This window comes from Canis lupus, chromosome 7 (genome assembly GCF_011100685.1).
Source record: "Canis lupus familiaris isolate Mischka breed German Shepherd chromosome 7, alternate assembly UU_Cfam_GSD_1.0, whole genome shotgun sequence".
Classification (NCBI taxonomy): Eukaryota; Metazoa; Chordata; class Mammalia; order Carnivora; family Canidae; genus Canis; species Canis lupus.
Genome location: NC_049228.1, coordinates 75,917,601 through 75,944,128, shown reverse-complemented (window position 1 = coordinate 75,944,128; position 26,528 = coordinate 75,917,601). Strand labels below are relative to the sequence as shown.

Below are 26,528 nucleotides of genomic sequence, written 5' to 3'. Positions count from 1 at the left end.
GATGCTCAGCTCAAATATATAAACAATGCAGCTGTGGCAAAGGAGGTGATGACTACACTTCAGTGTTTCCACAGGTTTTAGCTGATTAAGTTTTCCAGTTGCATAAAGATTACACTGCTGAATACATGCCATGTTAAAATAATCATGCATGTGAAGTACATACTGTATAGTATATACAGAACATTACTAAGAATCTACACAGTTAATAGTAACATGGCAGTAGTAGTAACAGTACAAATACTGCTAACAAGAAAAGTTTTCCTAACAGCTAGCCTTTATTGGGCACTCATCATTCATCAAGAACTGTGCATGAATTATGCACCTCATAACAAGCCTTTGTAGACACTTTATTAACCTCATTTTACAGATGGTAAGTCAACTCGGACTCAGAGAAGTTAAAACACTTGTCCAATGCCATAAACTACAAAGCAGTGGAAGGTGGAAGTCAAACCAGGTGTAACTCCAGAGCCTGAACTTTCATTAATTCTATATGTATTTTATGCAAACTACCTAGCCACAGTTTTTTCCTAATTCAAAAGCATTCCACATAGTTATCTGCAGCAATAAACCATGAAGCTGCAGTCAAATCTGTAATAGACAAAAACGATTTTTAAATGAATATTGTATTTCCCTTGGTCCCATACACAGGTCATCAACTGGGTATTTCCTAAAATAAGTATCATAAACAGTAAGAAAATATCTTATGTCTTACATCCAAGAAAACCCTAAAACATTTTCATTAGAATTTTTTTAAATGAAGTCACCTTAATTTGTGTTCTCTATTTTTTTTTTTCCCCCAGATACACTGAAATCTCAGACTTGAACGTAAGGTCCATGAAGACTGGGTCTCTGTTCTGTACTGTATCCCCAGCAACTATAAAAATCCCCTGGCAAAACAAGTAGTGAATAAATATTATACTGTACAAATAAACAGAGTACTACTTTCTGGAAAATAAAATGAGTCAATTCTATTCAAGGTTTTAAAAATACTAGACAGAGACGCCTGGGTGGCTCAGCGGTTGAGCGTCTGCCTTCAGCTCAGGGCGTGATCCCTGTCCAGGGATCAAGTTCCGCATCGGGTTCCCTGCAAGGAGCCTGTTTCTCCCTCTGCCTATGTCTCTCTGCCTCTGTCTCTCTCATAAATAAATAAAATTTTGAAAAAACAAATAAATAAAAACACTAAACCTATCTTGTTACAATGTTTCACTAACATTAATTATGAAATATGGATTCTGAGATTAATAATGTATCATGAATACATGATCAGACTCTAGACGAAAAATCACCAAAATTTAGATATAGTAGTGTGTAGTCCATTCAAAAAAAAAAATACACACACAAAAAATTTTCCCATTCTAGGGGCTTTAAGTCATAGATAAAAGAAGCTACCAATAGGCAGGAACCATATCTTATTTCTTCTGTACCACTTTCAAATAACGTAGTTGTATTCTGATCAGACAGTTAAATACTCATCCATTACTTTCACATGGAAAAGCACCAAGTCAAGTCAAAACTTCTATTCTCTTCATTCCTTTGGAAGCCTTTTGGAGACAGAGGGTCTAGTTTTTGTTATTGATGGTGTACTTTGACTTTTGTAAAAGCTAGAAGATAGTACGCTGAACTAAAACCAGCTAAGTGAGTGACCTTGAGCAAATCACTTGACTTCTCCAAGACAGTCTAATCGCCTGCATTTTAGCATCAACAGACAGAATGACCTCCAAAGCTCCTCTGGGCTCTAAAACTATGTGACATTATGATCAATTTCACTTCTTCTACTCTATGGTAAGATGGCAGACAATTCAATCCTAAATTTTCACAGCTTTATTAACATTCTGCATAAAGTTATTGTAAACATTTTAGAAGTGATTTTTCAGACCTTTTGATGCACAGACTACTCACTCTGACCTAACCAATCCCAGTAACAGTCTTGAAAACATGAGGGAGAGAACAAATAAATTGTCTTTTCACAGAAACAGAACATTTTGTGACTATCTTCCACTGTGTAACCTTCTAAAAAAAAAAAAAAAAAAAGATGTACACACACCTAAAACACTACATTAAAGAGAACATTTCCACTCGAGGCTAAACATGAAGGATGCCTGCTACTTAACATCTTTATTAACACAGAAGTGGATCGGGATATCCCAGCGGTTTAGTGCCTGCCTTCCGCCCAGTGTGTGATCCTGGAGTTCCGGGATCGAGTCCCACGCACATCAGATTCCCCTGCAAGGAGCCTGCTTCTCCTTCTGCCTATGTCTCTGCCTCTCTCTCTCTCTGTGTGTGTCTCTCATGAATAAATAAAATATTTAAAAATTTTAAAAAGTATAATAGAAGTGGATCCATATTTTAAGAGTTTAGATAACTTTTTAAAATCTAGATAAGTAGGATGGAAGGAAATAAAAGGAAAATTGATAGTTGGGGAAAAACAGAAATAAATGTTTTCAGCACCACTTAAATATCTAAAACTCATTAGCTTAGAATCAAAATATTCATTTTGAATATTCATTTTGTGTCACTATGTCATAACATGAGGAAATGATCACAATAATATTAACAGAAATACAGGATATAAGTGTGTAAAATTATACACACAAAACATAAAAAGAAATACGTCAAGCTTTATTATTTCTAGATGGTAACCTTGAGTAATTTTTGCTTTACACCTCTCCATCCTTTTTTCAATTCTCTATTGAAAATTTTATAATCAAAAAGGACTTTCAAACATGTATGCATATTAGCTTAATTTGTTCATAAAGCTTTTTATTTGGAAAGTGCTGAGGGAAAAACTGAAAATATTAAACACACACACACACACACACATCTTCTGAGGACTTTATTATTGAAGTTTTTGGCAGTGGAAACAGAACTCAGAAAACAAGACTAAGTGATTCATCTCTCCCAATGTTGTAAGAGTAAATTTGGTTTTATAGAGAAAACAACTAAACAGGAAACAAAGATACTCTATACCTTTAAAGGTATGGCAGTCATTCCAAGTCACATCAGATTAAGTACTAAAGCAAATACATATAAATGGATATATATGTGTGGATGGATATATATGGAAGTACAGTTACAAAAGAAAAGTTGTCAAAATGTAGGCCCTAAGAAACATATCAAATTACAAGCTAAGTATATTAAAGTCCTCTCATGTTAACAATTTTTTAATTAACATCTCTATTTTTAAAAATGGGAACTGAATTCTTAAAAGCTAATATACTCAAAAAAAAAAAAAGCTAATATACTCAAACTCATTCATTTAAACCTGAATTTTGAAAATAGTACAAAATGTTCATCATTACTCTAGTTATAGAGAACATTCTAAATGCCAGTGAAAAGCAGCCAAGCAAACTATGGGGATATTAATTAGTCATCAAAAATATCTAAGTGGATGTTTTTTCCATAAAAATTTAAGACACTGATCTACATTACTCTCATAAAAGTGAAATCATAAAGTTGAACATATTTTCACAAATTATGAAGTTCAATCTTGTTTAAGCAACAAATTTATTATGAAGAACAAAATCATACTCAAGAGTTTATTATAAAGAATACAAGGAGTCTCAACGACAGGAAATGAAGTATATAGCTGGCCTTAAAACGAGGCTGCAGCGTGCCTGGGTGGCTCAGCTGAGCATCCAACTCTTGGTTCCAGCTCAGGTCATGATCCCATGGGTCGCTCAAGTCTGCTTGAGATTCTCTCACTCTGCCCCTCCATCCACTCACACACATGCTCTCTTATAAATACATCTTAACAACAACAACATCAACAACAAAAAAGATAAGAGACTGCATTCAAGAGAAACTGATTCCTGGGACCACAAGATCTCTGGTCAGCTTTCTCCCCCTCTTCTCTCTCACCTCATTGCTTCTGCTTACACATGGCACAAATCAGCCGACTTTAAAGATCTAAAGCCAATCCTTTAAAGATCTAAAGCCAATCGTCTATCTAACAATACGTTTAAAGGGCTGGCATCAAAATTCTGGCTGGTCAGCCATCAGTTTATATATTGGCTAGCCTTGGGTTACACTGAACTAACTGACACTGGGAGAAGAGGGACCCTAAAAATGTATCTGCAGGAGCCATTCTCAGAGAAATAAATACCCCCAAACAAATCTACCCCACTTCTCACAAGAGACCATCAACTGATGTCAATAATAAGAGTTCAAAGAAACGACATATTTAATATAGTTACAATTTGTAATTACAGGACAGCTATAAATTACATGGTTTTCTATTTGTCTTTATATAACTTGATTTGTGAACTGTTACCAGAAGGTTGCAAACATTAGACTTGTTTTCTATTTACCTTCCTGTAATACGCATTATTAAAAAAAAAAAAAAAGACCTCAAACTGTAAAAGACTTAATTAGCTAAAAATAAAAAGAGGTAACACAGGAAGAACAAATGAAAACTTTGATCTAATCTTCCAAAGGTATCAAGACTAATAAAGTAATTTTAAGTTTTCCTCTCTCATAAAAAGCAATGCATGTTCACCGTGAAGTCCAGGAAAACACAGAAAAGTAAAAATATAAAAACAAAGAGAGTTGAATCCTAAAGTAGAGCTAATCATTAACATCTTCTTTCCAATTTTTTTCTTGCACATATTACCAGAAATAGGCTCATATTTATGTAATTTTTCAATGGAGAAATAAGGCTGTTCCCATCCATCAGCATCACTAAAACTGGGACTACCAGACACTACCTATACCTGGTGCAACAGAATTCTACCCCCTGAAGGTATTTTTACCAATATAAATATTGAAACCTAAGCCTAATCAAGCCTTCAAATCTAAATTCAAATTTATAGGAAACACATTTCAGACACATCTAGAATATGAGACATTCTACTGAATGACCTGATCTTCTCAACAATAGTATGACCAAAAAAAAAAGGGGGGGGGGGGGAGGCAGTGTTTAAAATTAAGACTTGGATACATGACAACCAAATGGCATGCACAGAAGACTGAACAGCAAAAACAGAATTAGGGAAATTTTATTTTATTTATTTTTTAGGGAAATTTTAATAGATTAGATATTTGATGATATTGAATGGTTATTTTTGGTTTAAGATGACATCACAATTATGTAAAGAAAATGTCCTTTTATTAGAAAAGAAAACTCAAGTTTTAGGTTCAAATGTTTGATATCCAGAATCTATTTTAAAACACCACAGCAAACATACAAAAAATAAACATGATAAAATGCTAATAATCATTAAAGGATATGAAATTATTAAAGTATAAAGTTTCATTACAATGTTTTTATGGATGTTTGAAAGCTTTCATTAAAAGTTTTAATCTTTTGGGCAGCCCGGGTGGCTCACCGGGTTAGCGCCGCCTTCAGCCCAGGGCCTGATCCTGGAGACCCGGAATCGAGTCCCACATCAGGCTCTCTGCATGGAGCCTGCTTTTCCCTCTGCCTGTGTCTCTGCCTCTCTCTCTCTCTGTATGTCTCTCATGATAAATTAAATCTTAAAAAAAGTTTTAAGCTTTTTATCTAGTAATTTGAGTCACATTTCAATTATAATAAACAAGTTTTTGCAAATAATAGCTCCCCTCTTACTTTCAAACTTTCTTTTTTAAGATTTTATTTATTTATTCATGAGAGACAGAGACAGGTAGAGATATAGGCAGAGGGAGAAGCAGGCTCCCTGTGGGGAACCTGATGTGCGGGACTCATCCTGGAACCCTGGGATCACACTCTGAGCTGAACAGACACTCAACCACTGAGCCACCCAGGTGTCCCTAAACTTCTTTTAAAACTTTTCAAGGCTGAAATAAGATCCATCCTATATTAAAATTTATCACCTCCACCCCTGGAAGGCAGCTGAGACTTCACTGTATAATCCCTCTAGGTTAAGATCCAAAAGCCCAAGAAAGGAAGGTCAAGAAGTGCCTCTTAGAAAATAAAAAGGTGTTTGCTAATGACTCTCTTCACAGAACATCTCTGCATGGTGAAAGAATGTCTTATTTAAAGGAAATTAAAGGATAACTAATATGGTAGACCAACAACAAAATTACCAAAACTTAACAATCACAAAATACCAAACTTCAAAAACCAATCAAGTTTTCCCAATTCCTTTACACGTATTTGTCCACTTCATAGAAATATCGTGTTTTCTTCTTTTTCTCAGCTGACAAACATACTCAAAACCTCTGGGCCAGAACAACATCCAGGAAATCACCTAGTCCTGCCTCATAGTTCACAAATGAAAAGGATGAAGCACAAAGATTGAAAAAAAAAAAAAAAAAAAAAATTGGGATCCCTGGGTGGCGCAGCGGTTTGGCGCCTGCCTTTGGCCCAGAGCGCGATCCTGGAAACCCGGGATCGAATCCCACATCGGGCTCCCAGTGCATGGAGCCTGCTTCTCCCTCTGCCTATGTCTCTGCCTTTCTCTCTCTCTCTGTGACTATCATAAATAAAAAATTTAAAAAAAAATTATCTATGGGTTAGTCCTATCCCTTTTAACAAAATGTCCTCTTTTCTGAAACTATAAAATTTTGAAAACACAACTACCTGCAAAGGCAGATGAAAAAGCCTACCGAAAAGAGATCCAAGATGAAAAACATGAAATTACAGGAGTAATCATCAGAGTCCTATTAACGCAATCAATGTTTATTGGACAATCATCCATGCCAGATCTTGTTACCATGGACATAAAAATAAAATAAACAAGTATATCCTCAAGTAGTTAACGCTACAGTTTGGGAGAGAAAAAATATATTAACATAAAACTCTGTAATGTGGTTAAATGCAGATATTACAGATAAGCACAAGCTTCAACACTGGCCTGAAAAAGGAAGGCGGTGACCAACTTGGACGGCAAGAATCAAGGACTTCACAAAAGGAAAGGATTCTTGAACTGGAGACTGCTTGACAGATATGAGGGAGAACAATATTCGGGACAGAGCATGTGCAAAGCCTTGCAACAGCTTGAAGTGTTGGGGAAAATGGTTTCATGTAACCAAAGCTATGTGTAGAAGGGAATGGAGAGGCAGGCATTGGGTTTTGGACTTTTTCATCTACATACTGGGGAAATGTGCCAGCAGGTTCGATAACCCAAGGGAGCAATAGCATTGAAGTTTGCATTTACAAAGGATAGTTCTTAGCAGCAGTGTGGAAGAGAGGCTGAAGAGAGAGGGACACTAGTGAAAAGCAGGCCTGTCTACAGACTTGTAGTAGAAAAAAGGCAAGCGATAATGACCTAAAATAATTACCCAAAGCCCACCCAGATCCCTCCCTAAGTAATACATCCATATAACCAAAATCTACTAGTTACTTTGCATTAATCTCTTTAAAGGACCTAAACACATTTAACACACCAGATGAGACCAGGACCCTCCTCCTATCGCTCTCCCACACGCCCCCAAGTAAAACACACGTGGTCCTCATTCAAATAAATACCAGTGTTTCTTTTTTTAGCACAGCCCAGGACACCATCATTCCTCCAGTTACATACGCCAGAAATCTCAAAGACATCCAACACACCTCTACTCTGCAGGAGCGTTATCCAATATAGACCACCAAGTCTCACTGGCTTGACCCTCTAACTTTTCACCATCTCCAATACCTCAGACCAAGTTGTCACCTCTTGCCTGAACTAAAAAAACTGCCTAATCTCTATCTTCTAATATTACTTCATGTTGTTACCAGAATTATGGAAATTGTTTTAGTACAAATTTGAGTTATCACTACATTCCCCCCACTCTACCATTCCCCCCACTTATAATCCCTGTGAGATAAAAACAAAATTCCTTAGTCAACCTAGAAACCAGCACCACACTCATGAGATTACTTTAACATTAAATGTTTCAGGTTCCCTCCTGCCACAGGATCTTTGTAAATACATGCAGCGCCTACTGCAGTTTTCTTTCCTTTTCACCTAGGAAACTTCTCATTCTTAGAAAATCTTAGTCCAATTGTGTCTTCCCTGAGCAGATCAAAGTCCTCAATTTTATGTTTTCATAGCCCTACACACCTCTTCAGAGCTACAGTTCCTTTTGCTGATTACCTGACTGGTGTCTCTCTCTCCGACTGGGACTGCTGCATGAAAAACAAAGATAGTGTTTTATTCAAAACTGTACTTCTAACACTTACTCAATACTTCTACATTGCAGAAATTCAAATCTTTATTGTATAATTAAATGAATTAAAATGAATAAATTTAAAAGCAGAGTTGTTTTAAAGGAGACAGATTCAAAAATTATCTCTGGGATGTAGAAATACAGATTTTAATTAGCAGATATACAGAGTATTTCTAATATAAATAATCACGATGCCACCAAAAAATTAAAAATATGGAAGACAAGTAAGCTTGGGTTATAAAAAAAAAAAAAATCCATCTGGGATATACCAAGTTTGAAATGTCTGAGTCAAGGGGTGCTTGGGTGGCTCAGTCGGTTTAGTATCTGACTCTTAATTTTGGCTCAGGTCATCATCTCAGGGTTGTGAGACCAAACCTCATGTGGGGTTTCTAGCCTGTTTAAGACTCTCTCTCCCCTTCTGTCCCATACTCCCCCAAAAACTGAGTCAAAATTCAAATCCAGATAGTCAGCAAGCAATTCTAAAACTGACTCTGTAAAGTCTTAATTAAAATACAAATTTGAGTGTGAACCAACAGGTGCAAAGATAGAGCAAGAGAAGGTGAAGCCATCAAAAACCAGGAGACTGAAGAAGCAAAGTTCACAGAGATAAAAAACCAAATCAGAATCTCAGAAATATTAGCAATTAAGAAAAAGCCCATAAATGAGACAATAAAGAGAGCAAAAAAGAAAATTAGAAGACAATTACATAGAAGTCAAAAGAATTGTTTTTAAAAAGAGGAACTGTTAATAATGTAAAGTGCCACAGAGATATGAATTGGAAATGATCAATGCGATCAGCAAGCAATAAGCAGTGAGGACAGAATACTACAGGGGACAAGAGGTGAGAAACTAAACTAAACAGTGCACACGGACAATTTTTCCAATAAGTCTGACTGCAAAAGAAATGAGGGGCAGGGAGGGACATATACCAGAAGGAGTTGGGAGTCAAGTACTTTGTTTATTTGCTTTTACAATGAAAGACTTATGTGTACTTGTATGTTTAAAGGAAGAAGCCGGTGGTTGAAAACATGAGAGGGAAAATATCTGAGGGAACATGGTCTAAGTATGAGTCATGAGGGATTTTACCTTAACCAACAAAAACAGCAGAACAAACAAGCTTGGATAGGAGAAGGGTTTTTCTTTCTTGGGGGCGGGGGGGGGGGGGGAGTGGAGTATAGATGTGTAAAGATGCAACAGGTGTTAAAAGAGAAGACAGCACATCATGGAAGACCGTAAATACCACACTAAAAAAAAAATATATATATATATATATATATATTTATCTATTTTTGATCCAATAGATTTGGATCCAGTGGGCAATCAAGAGCTACTTGAGAGCTTTTAAGGAATGGAGTAATAAGATGTCATCTGTGGCCCAGAGAAGGGGGAAATCACCCTAGGGATCCGATGAAGCCACTGTGAAATAAGAGCTGATCTGAAAGACCTAAAAATATGCCAAATATCTACCAAGAGTAGAAGAACTCTACATCCTCACTTGTACTTCTCAGTATTATGTTGCTATTCAAAGATGTTCTGGCTGACATCACAGGTTTCTTGGTTCCTCAGAGAGCTTAATTTTCTTTATTCGCTTGATTTTGTTATGGGCCACCTTTAACAGAATGGTTCTGGTCTATTTTCCTTTCTCTGATTACTAGGAGGAAGAATACATTCACATTTTATTTTAGCATTTTCTAAATTTCCTTCTTCCAACTTTTCTCCAAAACCACTAGTAGGCAGGAAAAATATAATATAATACAATGGAAAAAAATGCTGTAATAGTAAAACTATAACAGCACAAAGAAACCATCTCTCAGATATAATATCAAATTTCACATCTGAATTCTAGGTCAAATTACTGACAGTGTTTAAACAAAATTTGGTAATACCTACCTCTTTTTCTTTACTAATCCGACAAAAGAGCTACCTTAGAATTCATTACACCATTATAAAAGCACCTTCATAGGTTAACAACTGTATAAAACAAAATTTTTAATAAAATAGAGATATTAGAAAAATGTATTAAACTGGTATATGTTTCTCCATAATTGTGCAAAGTGCTGATAATTCCTATCAAGATGATTGCTATGCATATGACAGAAAAATTCACCACCTATTCTCAAAATGATTAAACGAGTCACTATTGGAGAAACGATCTCCGTCAAGTGTAGAGTTCAAAAGAATTCAAATAAGCCTACAAAAAAGATAAAGAATTTAGCAAACTATCCTTTAACACACTTAACTAAAAACTACAGATGATTTAGGGCAAGTCAGAATGAAATGACTATATATCATCATCAAACTAAGGATAAGGAGACTGTGGATTCTAAATAAGTCTCCTCACTTAGTGTTGAACTGTGCTTTGGAATATGGAGAGGTTTCCATCAAAGCAAATTATTTACCTTTGACTAGAAAAAGAACATTAGGAAGAAGGGAATCAAATGACATCAAAGGTCATCTCTCCTAATTCACCCTACCCCTCCTATTCCCCAATCCTCCCCATTATCCCACCCTGGAACAGAAAAGCACAGTTCAAACCACTAAGTATAAGCCACACATTCTCGGGGATCCTTGGGTGACTCAGTGGTTTAGCACCTGCCTTTGGCCCGGGGCTGATCCTGGAGTCCCAGGATCGGGATCGAGTCCCACATCGGGCTCCTGCATGGAGCCTGCTTTAAGAGAGAAAATAAATAAATAAGCCACACATTCTCTTACATCAGTAGTTGAGTAAACAACCACTCCCTTGCCCATCCCTTTCCCCCCACCCCCCAAATGAAAATAAGCCTCTTCCAAGAAACCTGGGGGTTTCTTCATACCAGTCCTGCCTCTGTTAATAGCACCTATGTGCCTTTGGTCTCCCTCACAAGTCTGAGTTCTTCAAGGACAAAGAAAAAACCTAACACGTTTCACTGTTTTACTGGACGCTTTCTCTATTAAACTACAAACTGTACATCTTTTCCCACCTTGTTTAGTACTGAATCCCCAAATATAATCTGATAACTGTTGAATTACTTAGTTGAATACTCTTAATTAAATATAGGGATGGCACAAAGCTTTCAGTAAGTGTTCACTAAGTGGCCCAACCAAATATGTCTTCATAAACTTTTCAGTGAAATACATTTTTAAAAGTCAATTTTAAAAAGTGGTCACTGATATCCAAACTTTTAAAAATGGTCATTGTGAATTATTTTCATTCATAACACAAGAAAAACTTGTTCCATAATCATGACTAATAACTCTTCAGTAACTAAAATAATGTAATATATGAACGTTATTGTATGGGTTCTGAGTTGTTTCTTTAGCTTGCTTCTCCACTATTATTAGTCTCTTACTATGGCAACATGACAACTTCTCTAGGGAGAAAGCTTCAAATTCTGCGCACATTTTCTGGCCTAAAGCCGGTTGCAAAGGCTTCTAAAGTCCCTAAAGGTAATACACGCATGGACATCCACCAGTAGAGGAAATTTCCTCTGTAAACTCAGCCTGTCAAAAAGTAAAAGCAAAAATTCTTTTAACTTCTCAAAAGCACACACACCATTACAGAGGTTACAATAAATCCCTCCAGTCAAAAATAATCTAAGTAAGGTAATTTTCATGATTCCCCAAAGGTGCTTTTTCCTTTCAGCTAAAGCCATGTGAAACGCCACACACGTCAACTTGTTCCGGTAAGATACACTTAGTGCCCCTCAAATTATTGGAGTTGTCTTAAAACCAAATCCTTACTGAACAAGCAGCTCACATTCCCAATTCAAAGAAATCTGCAAATGTCCTAAAAAGCTTGCAAGATAAAGGACCTATCTACTACTCTCATAAATGCCAGGAAACAATATTTTAAAATCTCTAAAACTATTCAAAGCGTTGTCTATGGAAAGCTTTTGTTTTCCCTTTGGACTCAATCTCGTACAACAATAAAGGATTTAATTTGTTGTAAGCACTGGAATGGCTACACGCCTCGCAAACACCGCTCCCCTCAGAGCCGCTCAAACAAGATCGTGAATCTTCCAAAAGGCGATTCACTTTACGCGTTAAACCAAGACGGGAAGGAATCCGCTTTCCCTGTCGGAACTGCCCAGGCCTCCGGCATTCCTAAAAAGAAACCAGCCTAACTCTCTTCCCTGACGTACCCTGCACTCTGAACACCACCGGGGCCAAGAGCCGCCTCGGATTGCTCGGGGATCACCAAGTCGGACCGCTGGTTCACCACAGCATCGCTGCGAAGTGCACCCAGGGCGCTCCAGAGCCGACGGACACCTGAGCAGCCTCCCCGTAAACCAGAAACCTAAAGGCAGAGCCCCGCACCCTGGAGCTTCCGCAGCACAAGGGCTAAGCTGACAAGCAGAGCGAGAGCGCCCGGCAGGTGGGCCCGCGGGAAGGAGAGCCCAGATGCCGTCCCGGAGAACCAGGAAGGCGTCTACTCTTCACCTACTACTCTCCGCCCGCGGGCTGACGCACAGCTTTCCTGCCCGCACGCGCCTGGGTCTCGGCCAGCACAGCCGGGTCGGTCCTAACTGGAGGACTTCACGGGCTTCTCCGCCTCCCCGCAGCGCCTCGAACCCGACAGCCCCATCCCCTCCCAGCGACACGGTGGGCGGCAGCCCCTGTGCGGGGCGCGGGGTGCGGGGCGCGGGGCGCGGGGCGGCTCCACCCAGCCGCTGCTCCCGGACCCGCGTCCCGGGCCTCCCACCGCCGCTGACAGCCGGCGCCACCCCCGGGGCCCCCGCGCGCCCGCAGCGGACCCAGCGCAGGCTCAAGGGCCACCGCCCACCCGCCCCCTCCCAGACGACGCCCGACGGGCCGCGGGGGCCAAGGACGCAGCCCCGCGAGGCCAGCGGCGCGGGCAGCCCCCGGGAGGCGCCCCCGCGGGACCGCAAGATGGCGGCGGCGGCGGCGGCAGGGCCGGGCCCCTCCGCCTCGCCCCGGCCGGCGCGCGCAGGGAGACGCGAGCGGGCGCGGGCGGGCGCGGGCCGAGCGCGGGCCGGGCGCGGGGCCGGAGGCCGAGGGCCGGGGCGGGCGCCGCCGAGAATGGAGAGTGCGGGGCGTGGGGGAGGGGACGCTCCCTCGCGGCCGGCCGCCGACCTTCCCTCGACCCCCCAGCGGCCCCCAGTCTGGCCGCCCGCCCGCCCGCCCGCCCCACCCGGACAGCTGCCCTCCCCCTGCCTACCTTTGAATTTGAGGTCGGTGGGCGGGTCGAGGACCAGGATCTGCTCGTGCTTCGCCATGGCCCCGGAGGCGGACGCCATCGGAGAGACAGCGCAGAGCGGGGGCGCGCCCGCGGCGGCGGTTTGCTGGCTGGGGGCGGGGGGCGGCGGCGGCGGCGGCGGCGGCGGCGGCTCGGCCGAGCTCTACGATGGGGCCGGCTCACGGCGCCCGAACCCCCGACGCCTGCCGCTCTGTGGCCGGACCCCTGGGCCGCCCGCTGGGTCAGCAGCTCCGGGCCTCACAACTGACTCAACCCCACACCAGCCGCCGCGGCCACGCGCACTGCGATCCTCGGCACCCCACGTGACGGCCTCTGCGTGCTTACGTGCGCGCCCCGGCGGCCGGGGGCCCCTAGCGCCCGTCCCGCCCTCCAGTCCTGCCCTGCGCGGCGCCGGCCACTGCGCCTGCGCGCTCGGGGCCTCGCGGCCGCTCGGAGCTCGAACTGTCAAGGGAACGGGTGTGGATGGAGGGCGGAGCGAAGCCCCGTGGCAGCGACGCGGTGTGCACCGCGGGGCGGGAGGGCGCAATCCTCGCTCACGTTTAGTTCCGACGGCGAAGCTGGAGAACCGGCTGTTAGCAGCGCATTACTGTCTTCCAAGTGGGAACGCTTAAGAGAAGGAGAAAGTAGTCAGGCTCACTCACTACAACTCCCGGCATGCCCGTGGGGCCCGGTCTTTTTGCGGCACTGCGTGATGCTTGCCGGGAGTTGTAGTACTGGCTGTGGGTGGGCGGGAAGGGTGATGAGGTCCGTTGGAGGCGCTTGGGGTGGGCCGGCTGACAGCCGTTTTTGGCTCTCAGCGTCTCGTCTGCGCTGAAAAACAAAAAAATTAAAAAAAAAAAATTTAAAAAAAACTTTTGAAAACTGACCTGAGGTCCCCCGCCTAGAAATATAAAACCAAGATTTCTGAAATTTCTAAGTCCACCCATCCCTCTACATTCTCCGTCGTTTTCCAGCGGAACGTCTGCCGCTTCCTGAATTGCATCCAGCGATGCGGAGCCGACGGAGGAAGCTGCCCCGGGTCAGGAAGCCGCCGCCGTCGGGGAGCCCTGACGAAGCACCCTTACCCAGCTGCAAGTGGGGGTCCCCACCCACCCCGTTGGGTTGCGGGCGCCTGGTCTTCGGTTTTGTCAAGTGACGGGCCCAAGCCACGTTGTCGTGTTGGAAGCGAGTTCGGCGGATGGTCAAACTGAGCGAGGGAGGAAAGCCCCGGGAGCGAAGGTGTGACGGTGGATGTGCCGCGACTGAGCCTGAGGTGCGGCGGCCACCGGAGCCCCCAGGAGGCGCCGCAGAGGAGCGGCGGGGCAGCCGCGTTGGTCCGGAATGAGCGTGGGCACGAGGGCCGCCTCGACCCGCGCGCTCGGTGCAGCCGCGCCCGTGTGGGGTCAGGCCCTGAGGCGGCGCCCGCGGCGGACGCTACCTCCGACGGGCACGCAGCCTAAGCCGTGAGAGCCTCGTTCGAAAGTGCGTTCTAATTTCCCCTTTCCTCGGATTTCTTTTCTTTTTTTTTTTTTTTTTTTTCCCCTTGGATTTATTTTCGTTCACGAAATTTATCTTGAGATTTCAGTCATCGTCCAGGGACAATACCACAACTGGGCGTTTGTCAAGAGAGGCTGACGACCACCGCGTGGGACGGGGTCTCACACGCGATCAGCGTGAGGAGACGGCCCGTCGGCGGCCACAGACGCCGGGTTTCCGTGGGCAGATTCGCCTGGGCTGAACCGGCTGCTCCGCCGCCAGATGGACGTCGTCGCCCCGACCGACCGACCGGAGAGCGTCTGAGGATCCCGGGCCCGCGTGCTGCGGAAGTTCCCGCGCACTCCCCAGGCGCCGGCGGCTCGCGTTCGCCCTGAATTCCATGGGAAGGCTGAAGTGCATATGCTCCAGTTTTCCAGCCTGATGAAGCAGCCCGGGCCTATTTTTAAGCCATGACCTTTGAAATCGACTGTTTTTGTCTCCTCGAGGTGACTTCAGATATCATATAGTCTTAAACCTCTATGAGAATTTAAATATCTGGTCATCTGAGAATACCTGAAACATCTTTGGAATAATTCCTCTGTTCCTGTTTTAGAGCACTGCATTGATAATGATTCAGAGTTCTCCCGAATCATCGTATCCCTCATTGAACAGTTCACTATTGAAGAGGTTTCTGCTTTGGTATTTATTAACGTCTTCTAGCAGTTCAAAGAGCTTTACAGACATCGTCACACCCTTCTCAGAACTACCAAATAACAGCAAGTTGTACTTTTATTGTCAAATATGGGGATGAAAACACAGGTGAGAGCATCTCACGACAGTAACAGAGCTAAACTTGAGAAGGGGAGTTGCCCGATTTTCCATCCTGTGCATTTTTGTTTTTCCCAAAGCCCTAATGCAACGACAACTGAAAGTGATTAAGACAAATTAAAATGTAATTGGTCTGTGTGTTGTTTGACATTTAAGTTAGGAATGGAGAAAGGTGGAGCCTAATGTTTACTGTTTGCTCTTACGTTGATTAATGTAGCACATAAAGTTCTCTTAAAGTATTGGCAAATATATATACAGAATACATATATACATGTATATGCATACTCAATTATATGTATACTTATGTATATATTACATATATACAACTATACACATATGTATATACATATGTGTATACAATTATATATGTGTATACAATTATACATATGTATAATGTATACAATATGTATACTATATGTGTATACAATTATACATATGTATAATGTATACAATATGTATACTATATATGTATACAATTATACAGATATATATATACACACACACTCAAACATATTTCTCTAGCTACTAAGAAGTTTTTATGAGTCCAAGGAGTATGAAGTCCTTGAATATTACTTCAATCTACTTGAATCACTAGTGGTATTCACCTTTGGACAGATTATCTCCCAGGTTTGGCAAGGATAAAAAAAAAGGTACCAGTACAAATGGTAACAAAGTATAACCATCTTCTCCGTAGTTAAACATGTTAAACTTTACTTTATAAAAGTACTATGTAATTATGAATTTGTATGTGATCAGGCCTCTGTGTAATACAACTCAGTAAACATTTAAATGAGCATACTTGCAATAAACACTGAGGCTGTAAAGCATACAGAATAAGAGTACTGGCCTTGGGTCTGAACTGCTGGGTTTAAGTCCTGTTTACCATTGTATGGTCTTAGCAGCTTACTTCACCTCTCTATGCCTGCTCTATCTACATCTGTAAACTGGGGAGAATAATAATACCTACATCTGAGGTTTGTTGTGAGAATTAAATGAGTTAATGCACACGAAGAGCTTAGGGTAGTGCCTGGATCCAGCATTGTTACCTTATATATGCTAAATGTTAAATTATGACTGTGTGCCTGGCATCGTGGTAAGTGCTGGTGGTATAGTGGTGAGCCAATAGACATGGTCGCTGCTCCTGTAGGGCTATATTCAAGCAGAAGAGATAAACATGAAGCTTCTCCTTTGCAGCTATTATTCTGTTCTTAAAATAAGTTTGAGTAGTGAGATACACTCAGACGAGACTTAAAAGTTAGACATGAGACCAAGGCCAGCTTTCTGCAGCCTCTGGCTGTTTCTCTGCTGAGACAAACGCCCCAAGACTTGAAGTTTTCTGCATCAGCATTCCAGCTTCCATTTACTGACTTCCTGGATCTCAAGAGACCGTCAGTTGTTGCAGGTCAGCAGAAGCAGTGGCCCCCCTTCTTGGATCCAGCTTCCCAATCCCCGGGTCAGAGGCAAAAGATACAGCCTCAGAGGCAGCAGCTGCCCAGGTGGGGCAGTTCAGTCCTGCCCTGGAGTCATTCCTGGGGAGCCTAATCAAGAACCTGCTCCTCCACGTCCCCCTCAATTTTCTAAGCACCTAATTCTCTTCGTTGTGTTCTTTCAGGTTACGTTGTTGGATAATTGCAGAGAATGAGGCATCAAGGAAGCCAAGAGTGGATCAGGAAGGAGGTCAATAGGGTGGAAATCTGCTGAGCCATTCTAGAAGGCAAGAACTGCAAACCACTCTCCTGACTAACAGGATGCTGAGGGTAAAACAGGAATAAAGCAGTCACTGCACACAAGGATCTGCCTAAAACAGAGAGATACGATAATTAGAGACTAATCACAAACTACAATATGTACGAGGCCAGAAAGTATCACAGGGATGCAATATCATGTAAATGTGGATTTGTTGGTAGTACTTATTGTAGCACATTTGTAAGACTTCAGTGAGAAATATAGATTCCAAAAGAAGGCAGATGGGCGCTTCACCAGATAAAATCAAGGCTGGATGAAGAGTTAGAAAAAAAAGACTCAATCTTGGGGATTTTTCTTTTTATAACCACTTAAAGCAGTTAAAACTGTAAGATTAATCATCTTTGTTTATGAAAAATCACTTGAAGAATATGTGTTTTCTCAATTAATCTTTCATACTGTAAAAGCAGTGTGTGCCATTGTAACAAATGACATAATCCAAAAAAAGCATATGGACAGAAAGTTTCTTCCTACACTTCCCAATTTCTACTCCACTTACTCCACTTACAGTAACCAGTTTAACTGCCTGAGTTGTGTATCACTCTAACTTTATCTATACTTATAAAAACATAGCTAGTTTGCTTTTTTGGTGTACTTTTTTAACATGAATTCTAACATATTACCAGACCATTGCTTTATTCACTTTACAGTGTATTATCTGGCCAGGTCAATAGGCAGAGACCTAACTCAGTTTTTAACAGCTAACTCCATAGAATAGATGATCCTACTATAGAACCACTTGTTCCATTATTGATCAACATGTAAATTGATCTAGGCTTTTATCACAACCAATAGCACAGCAATAAACATCCTTATGTGCATATCTTTATCATATAATACTTTTATATCCACAAGGAGATTTCCAGTGGTGGGACCACTGAATCGCAGATACTTCCTATTTCAATATATATTGCATACTTTTTATCCAAAGGGTTGTAACAATTCACTCCTCCATCAAACACATACTGAGGATGTCTGTCTCCCATGTTGTCATCAGGTACTAGGTCCCACTCCATGTCAGCAGCTGAAGGAGGGGCATATTTAAGTATCCTCAGACTGTTTGGATCAACAGTTTGGTTTCCATATTGAATCTATCCTTACTTATTGAACTATCTTCTTTCCATGCTCATTTCACTTCTCTGGATTGCAAAGGTGAGGGCACCTGTAGGCAACCAGATTCTTGGCAGTTCTTGATGTGTTTTCTCCCACAAATACAGTTCTTAAAGGCAACCAAACTCGTAGAAAGATGCCTGTGAACCTAAAATCCACATTTGACACCTTGCCTGACTTCTCATAGTCTGTGAACACACGGACTTCTTCGAATACCCCTAATGAAACCTAGAGTAGACGAGGGGTGAACAACACAGATCTGGACATCAGACAGACTGGAATTCAGACTCCATCACTTTTTGTCCTGTTGTGCAATTAAACACTATGGCCCTGTCTATAAAATGGCAACAACACATCCTGTATTTCATATTGCCTATGCCTACTTTAAATGGTAGAATCTGCATAAGTGCCTGGCATAGTGCTTGGCATTTAATGATTGTTACGTGACTGTTCACAAAATTTGATATCTCCTTTGAAATATAAACCATACATACGTAAATTATTAGACAAACCCACTGCCAAATGTTGTTTTCTTAATGAGAAGAAACTTTTATTAACTGGAAATAATTTTCCAGGATATCCTGAAGATAATGAGGATTCTTTTTTTTGCTTTCCTTTATTCCAGTTGCTGGTTGATGGCTTGTTTGGGGCCAAGTCCTGTGGTGTAGGCTAGGGCAGACACAAAGAAGGCTAATCCTTAATTTCAATCCAGAAGAAGTTGATGATTTTACAGGACTTCAGCAAGTATAATCTAATGTGTGATGGTGTGGTGTACTTTAAAAGAAGAAACTGAAAGGAATTATGGAAGAATTCTAATAGGAGTGATCAAGTCCCAGAGAGTTAGGAAATGTTTTGCAGATACCTGACCATTTCAAGATTGTTGCATTTTTTATGTCTAGGTACATATAAATACACACACACACACACACACACACACACACCCTTTCTAAGATTTTCTGTGAGAACTTTTATTATTTTTCTTTTGGAAAAAATATTTATTTGAGGGAGAGAGAAAGAGAGAGTATGAGTTGGGGGAAGGGCAGAGGGAGAAGCAGACTGAGCAGGGATTCCCAATGGGATGTGCAGGGCTCCATCCCAGGACCCTGAGATCATGACCTGAACCGAAGGCAGACGTGCTACCAGGTGGCCCAATATTTATTTTTTTCCGAAGGGTGTTTTTTTGCTCATTTTGGGGTAAATACATACAACGGAATATTATTCAGCCTTCAAAAGGAAATTCTGATGCAGGCTACAATACTACTGAATCTTGAAGGCATTATGCTAAGTGCAATAAGCCCAACACAAAAGAACAAATACAGTGTGATTCCACTTCTGTGACACACCGTTAAGTGGTGAAACTCATAGAGACAGAAAGTAAAAGTGGTGGCCAGGGGCTGGGGGAGTAGGAATGGGGAGTTAGTGTTCCATGGTTACAGAATTTCTGTTTGGAAAGATAAAAAAAAAAATTCTGTAGATGGATGGTGGTGATACTCCAAAACAGTATGTGCTTAATACCACTGAACTTTACACTTAAAAATGGTTCAAATGCAAATTTTATGTGAGGTATATTGTACCCAATAAAATAAAAGAATAAAAATTTTTGTTTTTATTTGTAAAAACGAATGCTTGTTCATTTCATTCTGTCACTGTGTTCTTGCTGTCTTCTTGTATTTCAATAGCTTTTCTGACCTTACCTGTCCTGGCCATTTTAAGCACTAGCTCAGGGATCAGAGTTCTGACTTATTCAAATCTGGGTTCAATTTTTGTATCATTTACATGGGGATAATAAAACCATATAGCTTACAGGATTGTTGTGAAAACTAAAGCGGCAATACTTATAAATACCTGAACACAATACCTGGCACACGTAAGTGCTCAATATTACTGTTACTTACTGTTATTTACTTCATCATCGCTCATTCAGAGGCAAACGTGAGTGTCCATTTTTGGTAAATAACTAGGAACATCGATTTATGTGAAGAAAGTAAAATAAATCAAGAAATTGAATTGTCCCACTGTAAACTCAATAGAACTCTAATTCCTTCCAAAAAAAATTCTCTTTAGGCATCCCATTGAGCTTGCTCCTGGTGCTTTCACAGAAGTTTGGATTATATTAAGTAAGTTCTTAATCATTACATTAAAAAATAGAAATATTAATCTATTTGAGGATCACTTTTTTGATTGCAGAGATTAAGGAAAACCAGTGGGTTAAGCCTAGGGGCCAAATGGAAGATAGGGATCCAGTGATTAAATAAATACTCAACCTGAGACCTAACCAGTTGCCAGTCAGGAATCTGAAAAGGTCAGTATAAAGGCAAATATGATGTGTTCACCCACCACAACCATTGTTGGTGCAAGGTGGAGTGGGGGTGGCAGGCATAGAGTGAACGGTTCACTCAAGCCAGTTGAGGGTGCCTGGACTTCACTGACTCATTCATTTAGATGGTTTGTGCCAAGAAATATGTAAGTCGAGTAGATAGCACGACATCATAGAGGAAGTGTTCCACACTGTAGGTATTCTAGGTACTGCACTGAGTGCGATGGTCTTTGTAGTTTATTTATAAGCCATTGTCAGTTTGTATCATATTTGAAAGAAGTTGTGTAGATTTAATTTTATTTAGATGCAATTACGTGGCCGTGGAAGCTTGTTGAATTGATTGAGCTGCTTCCTCAGATTGAGTGCTCTATTTAGAATTAAAGTCTTCGGGAAATTCATCATAGCCTCAATGGTTCACACGATTTTACTTTCTCACAGATCTGATAAAAATGCTTGAACTCTTGGAAAAACACACACATTGCCTAATTTTTTTTTTTCACATTCTATTTCTCTCCTGTCAACTTCCTTTACATGACTGTTCCACCAATGCTGGCACATGCTGGCAAAGAATAAGCCCTGCAGATATCAGACCTACAGCATCCATCCTCATTTCTGGCCAGTTTCACTTGTCCCCACAACTGCATTCTGTGGTCAGGGACGAGAGTCAGCGTTTGAACCGACCCACCCGGCTGTCCCTTGCCCAACTTCCTTACCAAAAGAAGGTAATTTGAAGCAACTCGAACAAATAAATCAGCACAAAGCAACTGGAATGCAGTTTATCCTATTTTTTTTATCTGGTTGAAAATCAACAGAATCACAGATTTGGAAGAATTGTAAAACCGAAGAATGGAAATGAAGTTGAAATTTTAGTGTGTATGAATCGTACTTTGTGTTTCTATAGTGACGTAGAAAGTGCAGTCTAGATAATGTCTGGTTATTAACACATCAGTCTTAACCAGAGTGGTTCAATTTCAGAAGAAATACATTAAGCTGAAATTAGACTACACTCACCAAGAAGACTTAGAAACTATGCCATTTTGGAAAGGAGTATATAAATCCCAGAACTGTCTGGCAATGTGGTAAACAGTGCTTGGTCCTTGATCGTACATTTGCTTTTATGAAACCACTGAGATGGAAGCTGAGTGCTAGTATAAATTATTTAAACCTTGAGCCAGAATAATTCCATCTCTAAAGAATCGTACTCTTATCATCTCTATTACAAATGGTCAGTGATTAACATGGGGTCTATAGCTTAATGTAAGCCCCCCTGAGAGCATGGACCGCAGGTTGTTTACTGCTTTATCTCCAGGATCTGGAATAGGGCCAGGGATCCAGAAGGTACTTCATCTACATTTATTGTTTTCTAATTTTTACTTAGAAATATTTTTAGACTTACAAAAAAGTTGCAAAAAGAGTTCAGAGAGTTCCATTTACACCTTGCTTTCCCCTTGAATCCCCAAAAGTTAGTATCTTACATAACCCTAGAATGATTACCCAAAACAGGAAAAAGATATTGATTCAATATTGTTAACTAGTCCATAGACCTTCTTAGAATTTCTCCAGTTTTCTCATAATGTCCTCTGACTTGTCCAGGATACAATTCAAGTCCCCACCTTGCATTTAGTTGTGATCTCTCCCTCATCTCCTCCAGGCTGGAACACACTTGTCGGTTTTTCATGATCTTGATATTCTTGAAGGGTATTGGCTAGTTATTTTACAATGCCCCAAGTTTAGGGTGTGTCTGATGTTTTCTCCTGATTGGGCTAAGGTTCTGCATTCTTACGATACCGCAGTAGTGGTGTCTGGCTCTTCCCAATGCATTCTATCGGATGTATACAATGCCAGTTTGTTTCTGGTTTGAAGGCTTTGCTTATGTGATTCAAGTGGTATCTGCCAGTTTCTTCACTGTAAAGTTACTATTTTTTCCCTCTGTAATAGTACCTTGTAATGAGACACTTTGAGACTCTGCAGATGCCCTGTTTCTAATCAAACTTTCACTCATTCATTTTAGTATATGTCAATGATTCTTGCCTAGAACAAGTGATAGTTATAGTTTCCATCATTCCTTCTACATTCATTCACTGGAATCAACTGCAAGGAACAGTAAACGATCCCTTCTCCATCATTCATTTAATTATCTATGTATGTGAATATGGGCTCATGGAAATTTATTTTATTTTAACCCACTATTACCATTATTTATGTTGTACTCACCTTCTCCCACATTTGGTCATTGGTGCTCCTTCACTTTGGCTCTTGTGTCTTTCAGCATGTCACCATCATTTTTGAGCACTTTATAGTACCCCAAGATGTTTCAGGATCATCCTATATTTCCCTTGATAAATCCCTGAGAATCCTGATCTCTTTTATTGGATGATGGCAGTTAGAAACCAAGATTGGCCCCTACATGTGCTCATGCTACTGGAGTGTCATTGCCTCCAGGCCCTTTCATAGACAAAGTTATGAAATTCATATACTTAAATATACAGGCATATATATTTAGTATCTATCTATCATCTCTTATTTTTTTAAGATTTTATTTATTCATGAGAGACCCAGAGAGAAATAGGCAGAGACATAGGCAGAGGGAGAAGCAGGCTCCCCTCAGGGAGCCTGATGCGGGACTCGATCCCTGAACTCCAGGATCACACCCTGAGCCAAAAGCAGAGCTTAACCACTAAGCCATCCAGGCATCCCTATCTATCTTAAAAAGAACAAGTTCATACTGATACCTTCCATCCCAATCTAATGTCACAGAGTTCATTCTAGTGTTCTTATCCCTTAGTTGTAACTTCTTTCTCATAGGATAATAGATTATTATTATTATAATAATCTTATTCTCATTACCCACAATAAATTTACTTATTTGCTCAATCCTAGAATGCATATACAGTAATCTCAGAATTGCTAACCCATACCTCTGGGAAAAACAGATATCCTACTCTGTTAACCAGAGTAGGATATTTGTGTACGGTGCATTTTGTCTTTTACTTTACAGTATACAGTCAGAACACTGTTTTTCAAGGTTACCTATGTAAGTACATTCCTTTCCCATTCCTTTCACTATGGTTATATTATTCACTATGGTTATATTACTCACTTGTAATACAAATAAACTCATTTTTTCCTGTTTGTATTCCATTTTGCCCCTCGTCTTTGCTTTACTTATTTCTTTTGGGGGTATGTGAAGCACTGATATGGTTCTTAGAGCCAAAAATATTCTTTTTCCCTCCTTGGTGTAATGACCAGACACGTGTAATTTCTTATATAACTCTTATTTTTACTTAAAAGGTTAAATATTATATTCGTTTTTGTACTTTGCTTTTTTTTTTCTCACTTAATTAATCCAGGAAATCACTCCATATTAGATCACAGAGGGCTTCCTCACTCTTTTTTGTAGCTGAATAGTCCATTGTGCAGATATTATATACTCTCCTATGTACAAACATTTAGTTTTTTTCAGATATTGTGCAATCATCAACTAAGGCTTCAGTGAATAATCATATATGTGTGTGTGTGTGTGTGTGTGTGTGTGTGTGTGTATAAAATGTTTTTTCATGTTGTTAGAGGTCTATGTGCAGGATAAATTCCTAGGAGTGGAATTTTTAGATCAAAGGTAAGTACATATGCAGTTTTAGATGTTGACAATTTCCCTTCCTTTTTATTTTTTTCCCCCAGAAGCTATGTGTTTCAAAGACTATTTCAACACAAGTATATTTTTAATTCTCTTGTTGGTGGTCCATGCTCTGAACTCCCAGACCTTATTATATCAAGTTCAGACTTAGGATGGACCGATAGACCTAGACTTTTTGGCAGTGGTTTTGGATCAACCTTAGGTCCCACTGCTAGATCCCTTCATCTCCTTTCCCTGCAGTTCTTCTCATCTGTCCTTCCTCACCCCAAAACCTTGCAGCAGGATGGCTATTGGACATGAACAAGAGAGCTGCACCCTGGGATTTTCATCTCCACTGTTTTTTATTATCTGCTTTGATAGGTGGCTGTAATACAACCACCTATCCATTTTCACCTTGCACCCACACACTGAGCTGACTGATCCGTAAACCAAGTTTGAACGCTTTCCTCCTCCTGAGCTTGTTGCACAGAACTTCCACGTGGCCATGGCTGTGAGCTGGTGCTGGGGTGCTGGGGCAACTACCATGGGTGGCATGGAATTTGGATTATGAGTTCAGGCAGAATAATTGTCCTCTTTCTCCTGCTTGGGCTCAATCCCAAATGTACACTGCCCGCCTCACCATGGACGGCTGCTGGGCCCCACCAATTTACGACTTGAAGGATCTAACAGAAATCTTTGTGACAGCTCCTAAGAGCAATAGTCCCCGATGTCTAGTCCCTAGGTGTCCCAGTAACACACTGGGATCTGTGTTTCAAAAAGTGTTGAATTATCTGCTGCAGATGATATGATCATGCTCCAGAACAGCAGAGCTTGCCATCAGCTGTGCTACTGCATCTTTTCCCACCATTGACACCTCCAACACCATGCACTCAGCTGGATCTTAAGGGCCACAAGGCAAGGCTTGGGGCCCCACTCAATTATCTACCTGGAAAAACATTGTAAGTGTATTGCTAGGGAGGCACTCAAGTGCTAAGATCTTGTCCGTTCTCATCATGGCTCTTGACGTCAACATGACCCAACTCAGCACCACACATCTACCCCATTCACCAGTGGTTGTCCTAGGTGACCACTTTCTCCACTTCCCACACCTTCCGCATGTCGTCTCACCTGAGCCCACCTTGTCCCCATGCCCTGTAACCAGATTCTGACTTTTATACCCACTGATCTCCCCTATGGTTGAGGCAACTTCTGCAGTCTTCTGGGTTCTTGGGTCTCATTCTCAGTGCTTCATTTTCAGCTGTGTAGTCATCTCTGCTGCCTGAGACAAGAGAGACCTCTACTCTCAGCCTTTGACTTTCAGGAAGTCTGTAATTCCCTTGCTGATCAGCTCAAGTCCTATTTCACCTGGAGAGGGGACATTCCACATGTTTCACTTGGATTGTTGAAAAGGCATCTAATCTCCATCCAAAAGGATAACCTAGGGTTATCAAGAGCTCATATTTGAGTAAGTCAACAAACAGTAGAAGAATCTTAAAAATTAAAAAATCAATGTATTGATTTTTAAGACAGAAGAGTTTTCAGTTTCACAAGCACCTCTAAGTAGTTCTCCCATAGGATATAGCCTGTGGGCTCTGAATATTCCCTGCATTCAAGAGTTTATCTATTGGCTGTGAATAGAGCTCATTACTGACATATGCCCCCAACTTCCTGCCTTCAACATGAATACCAGTGATAAACATGTGTAGTATCTGAACCTTACATAATAAATCTTGGCCTGGGGGGCTTTTTTTTTTTTTTTTTAGGGCACATACAGAAAAAATCAGTACATAGATGGGACCTGAAGAGGATGAATGATGGCAGCTGGTATCCAACCAATACAGCTACCAACTTTACCATATTTCTATCAATATACATTTTGAAACTTGCAATCCAAAATGAAGTAGAATTATAATTTGGATTTATAAATATCTTTTTAAAAATCTCAGATGCCAAAATAGAGATTATTTGAAAGTAAGCATCCTTATCATATGAGTAATTTTGAGCTCATAGAAAGAGATCCAATTTATTAGGGAAATGAACATGGGGAGATTAAAAAATCCATTAATGCTGAATTGTTATACTATGCTGTTCCAGTTCTAGTTATTTTGCTATTTCTGGTAGCATGACAACACACTATAGTCTTGCCATTGTTAACTGACCTGATTTAAGGGAAATCTTCT

At 41.0% G+C, this 26,528-nt stretch overlaps 2 protein-coding genes and 1 long non-coding RNA gene across 8 annotated transcripts in view; 2 read left to right on the top strand and 1 right to left on the bottom strand.

Moving 5' to 3' along the window:
- LOC119876459 overlaps nucleotides 1–938 on the top strand; it is a 46,213-nt gene extending 45,275 nt beyond the window's left edge. For both annotated transcript variants that reach the window (XR_005362692.1, XR_005362691.1), the window contains exon 3: nucleotides 801–938. This is a non-coding gene — a long non-coding RNA (uncharacterized LOC119876459). The remainder of the gene's footprint in view (nucleotides 1–800) is intronic.
- The window catches only part of VAPA (VAMP associated protein A), a 46,950-nt gene extending 33,426 nt beyond the window's left edge, over nucleotides 1–13,524 (bottom strand). For 2 of the 4 annotated variants that reach the window (XM_038543871.1, XM_038543873.1), the window contains exons 1-2: nucleotides 9,553–9,644; nucleotides 8,013–8,044 (exon numbers count right to left, since the gene is read on the bottom strand). In XM_038543871.1, the coding sequence (XP_038399799.1) occupies nucleotides 8,013–8,044; nucleotides 9,553–9,629 (109 nt within the window). In that variant the 5' untranslated portion in view covers nucleotides 9,630–9,644. Of the gene's footprint in view, nucleotides 1–8,012; nucleotides 8,045–9,552; nucleotides 9,645–13,243 lie in introns of those variants that run through there. The other 2 variants (XM_038543874.1, XM_038543872.1) reach the window with 2 other exon arrangements.
- Nucleotides 13,249–18,129, top strand: LOC119876458 (homeobox protein engrailed-2-like). 2 transcript variants are annotated; one of them, XM_038543877.1, is made up of 3 exons: nucleotides 13,249–15,243; nucleotides 15,351–15,556; nucleotides 17,178–18,129. In XM_038543877.1, the coding sequence occupies exon 1, from the start codon at nucleotides 13,300–13,302 to the stop codon at nucleotides 13,891–13,893; it is 594 nt and encodes a 197-aa protein (XP_038399805.1). In that variant the 5' UTR covers nucleotides 13,249–13,299; the 3' UTR covers nucleotides 13,894–15,243; nucleotides 15,351–15,556; nucleotides 17,178–18,129. The 2 variants fall into 2 exon arrangements, with proteins under 2 accessions (XP_038399805.1, XP_038399804.1); XM_038543876.1 differs by having other exon boundaries at nucleotides 13,249–15,556.
- The last annotated feature ends 8,399 nt before the right edge of the window (nucleotides 18,130–26,528 follow it).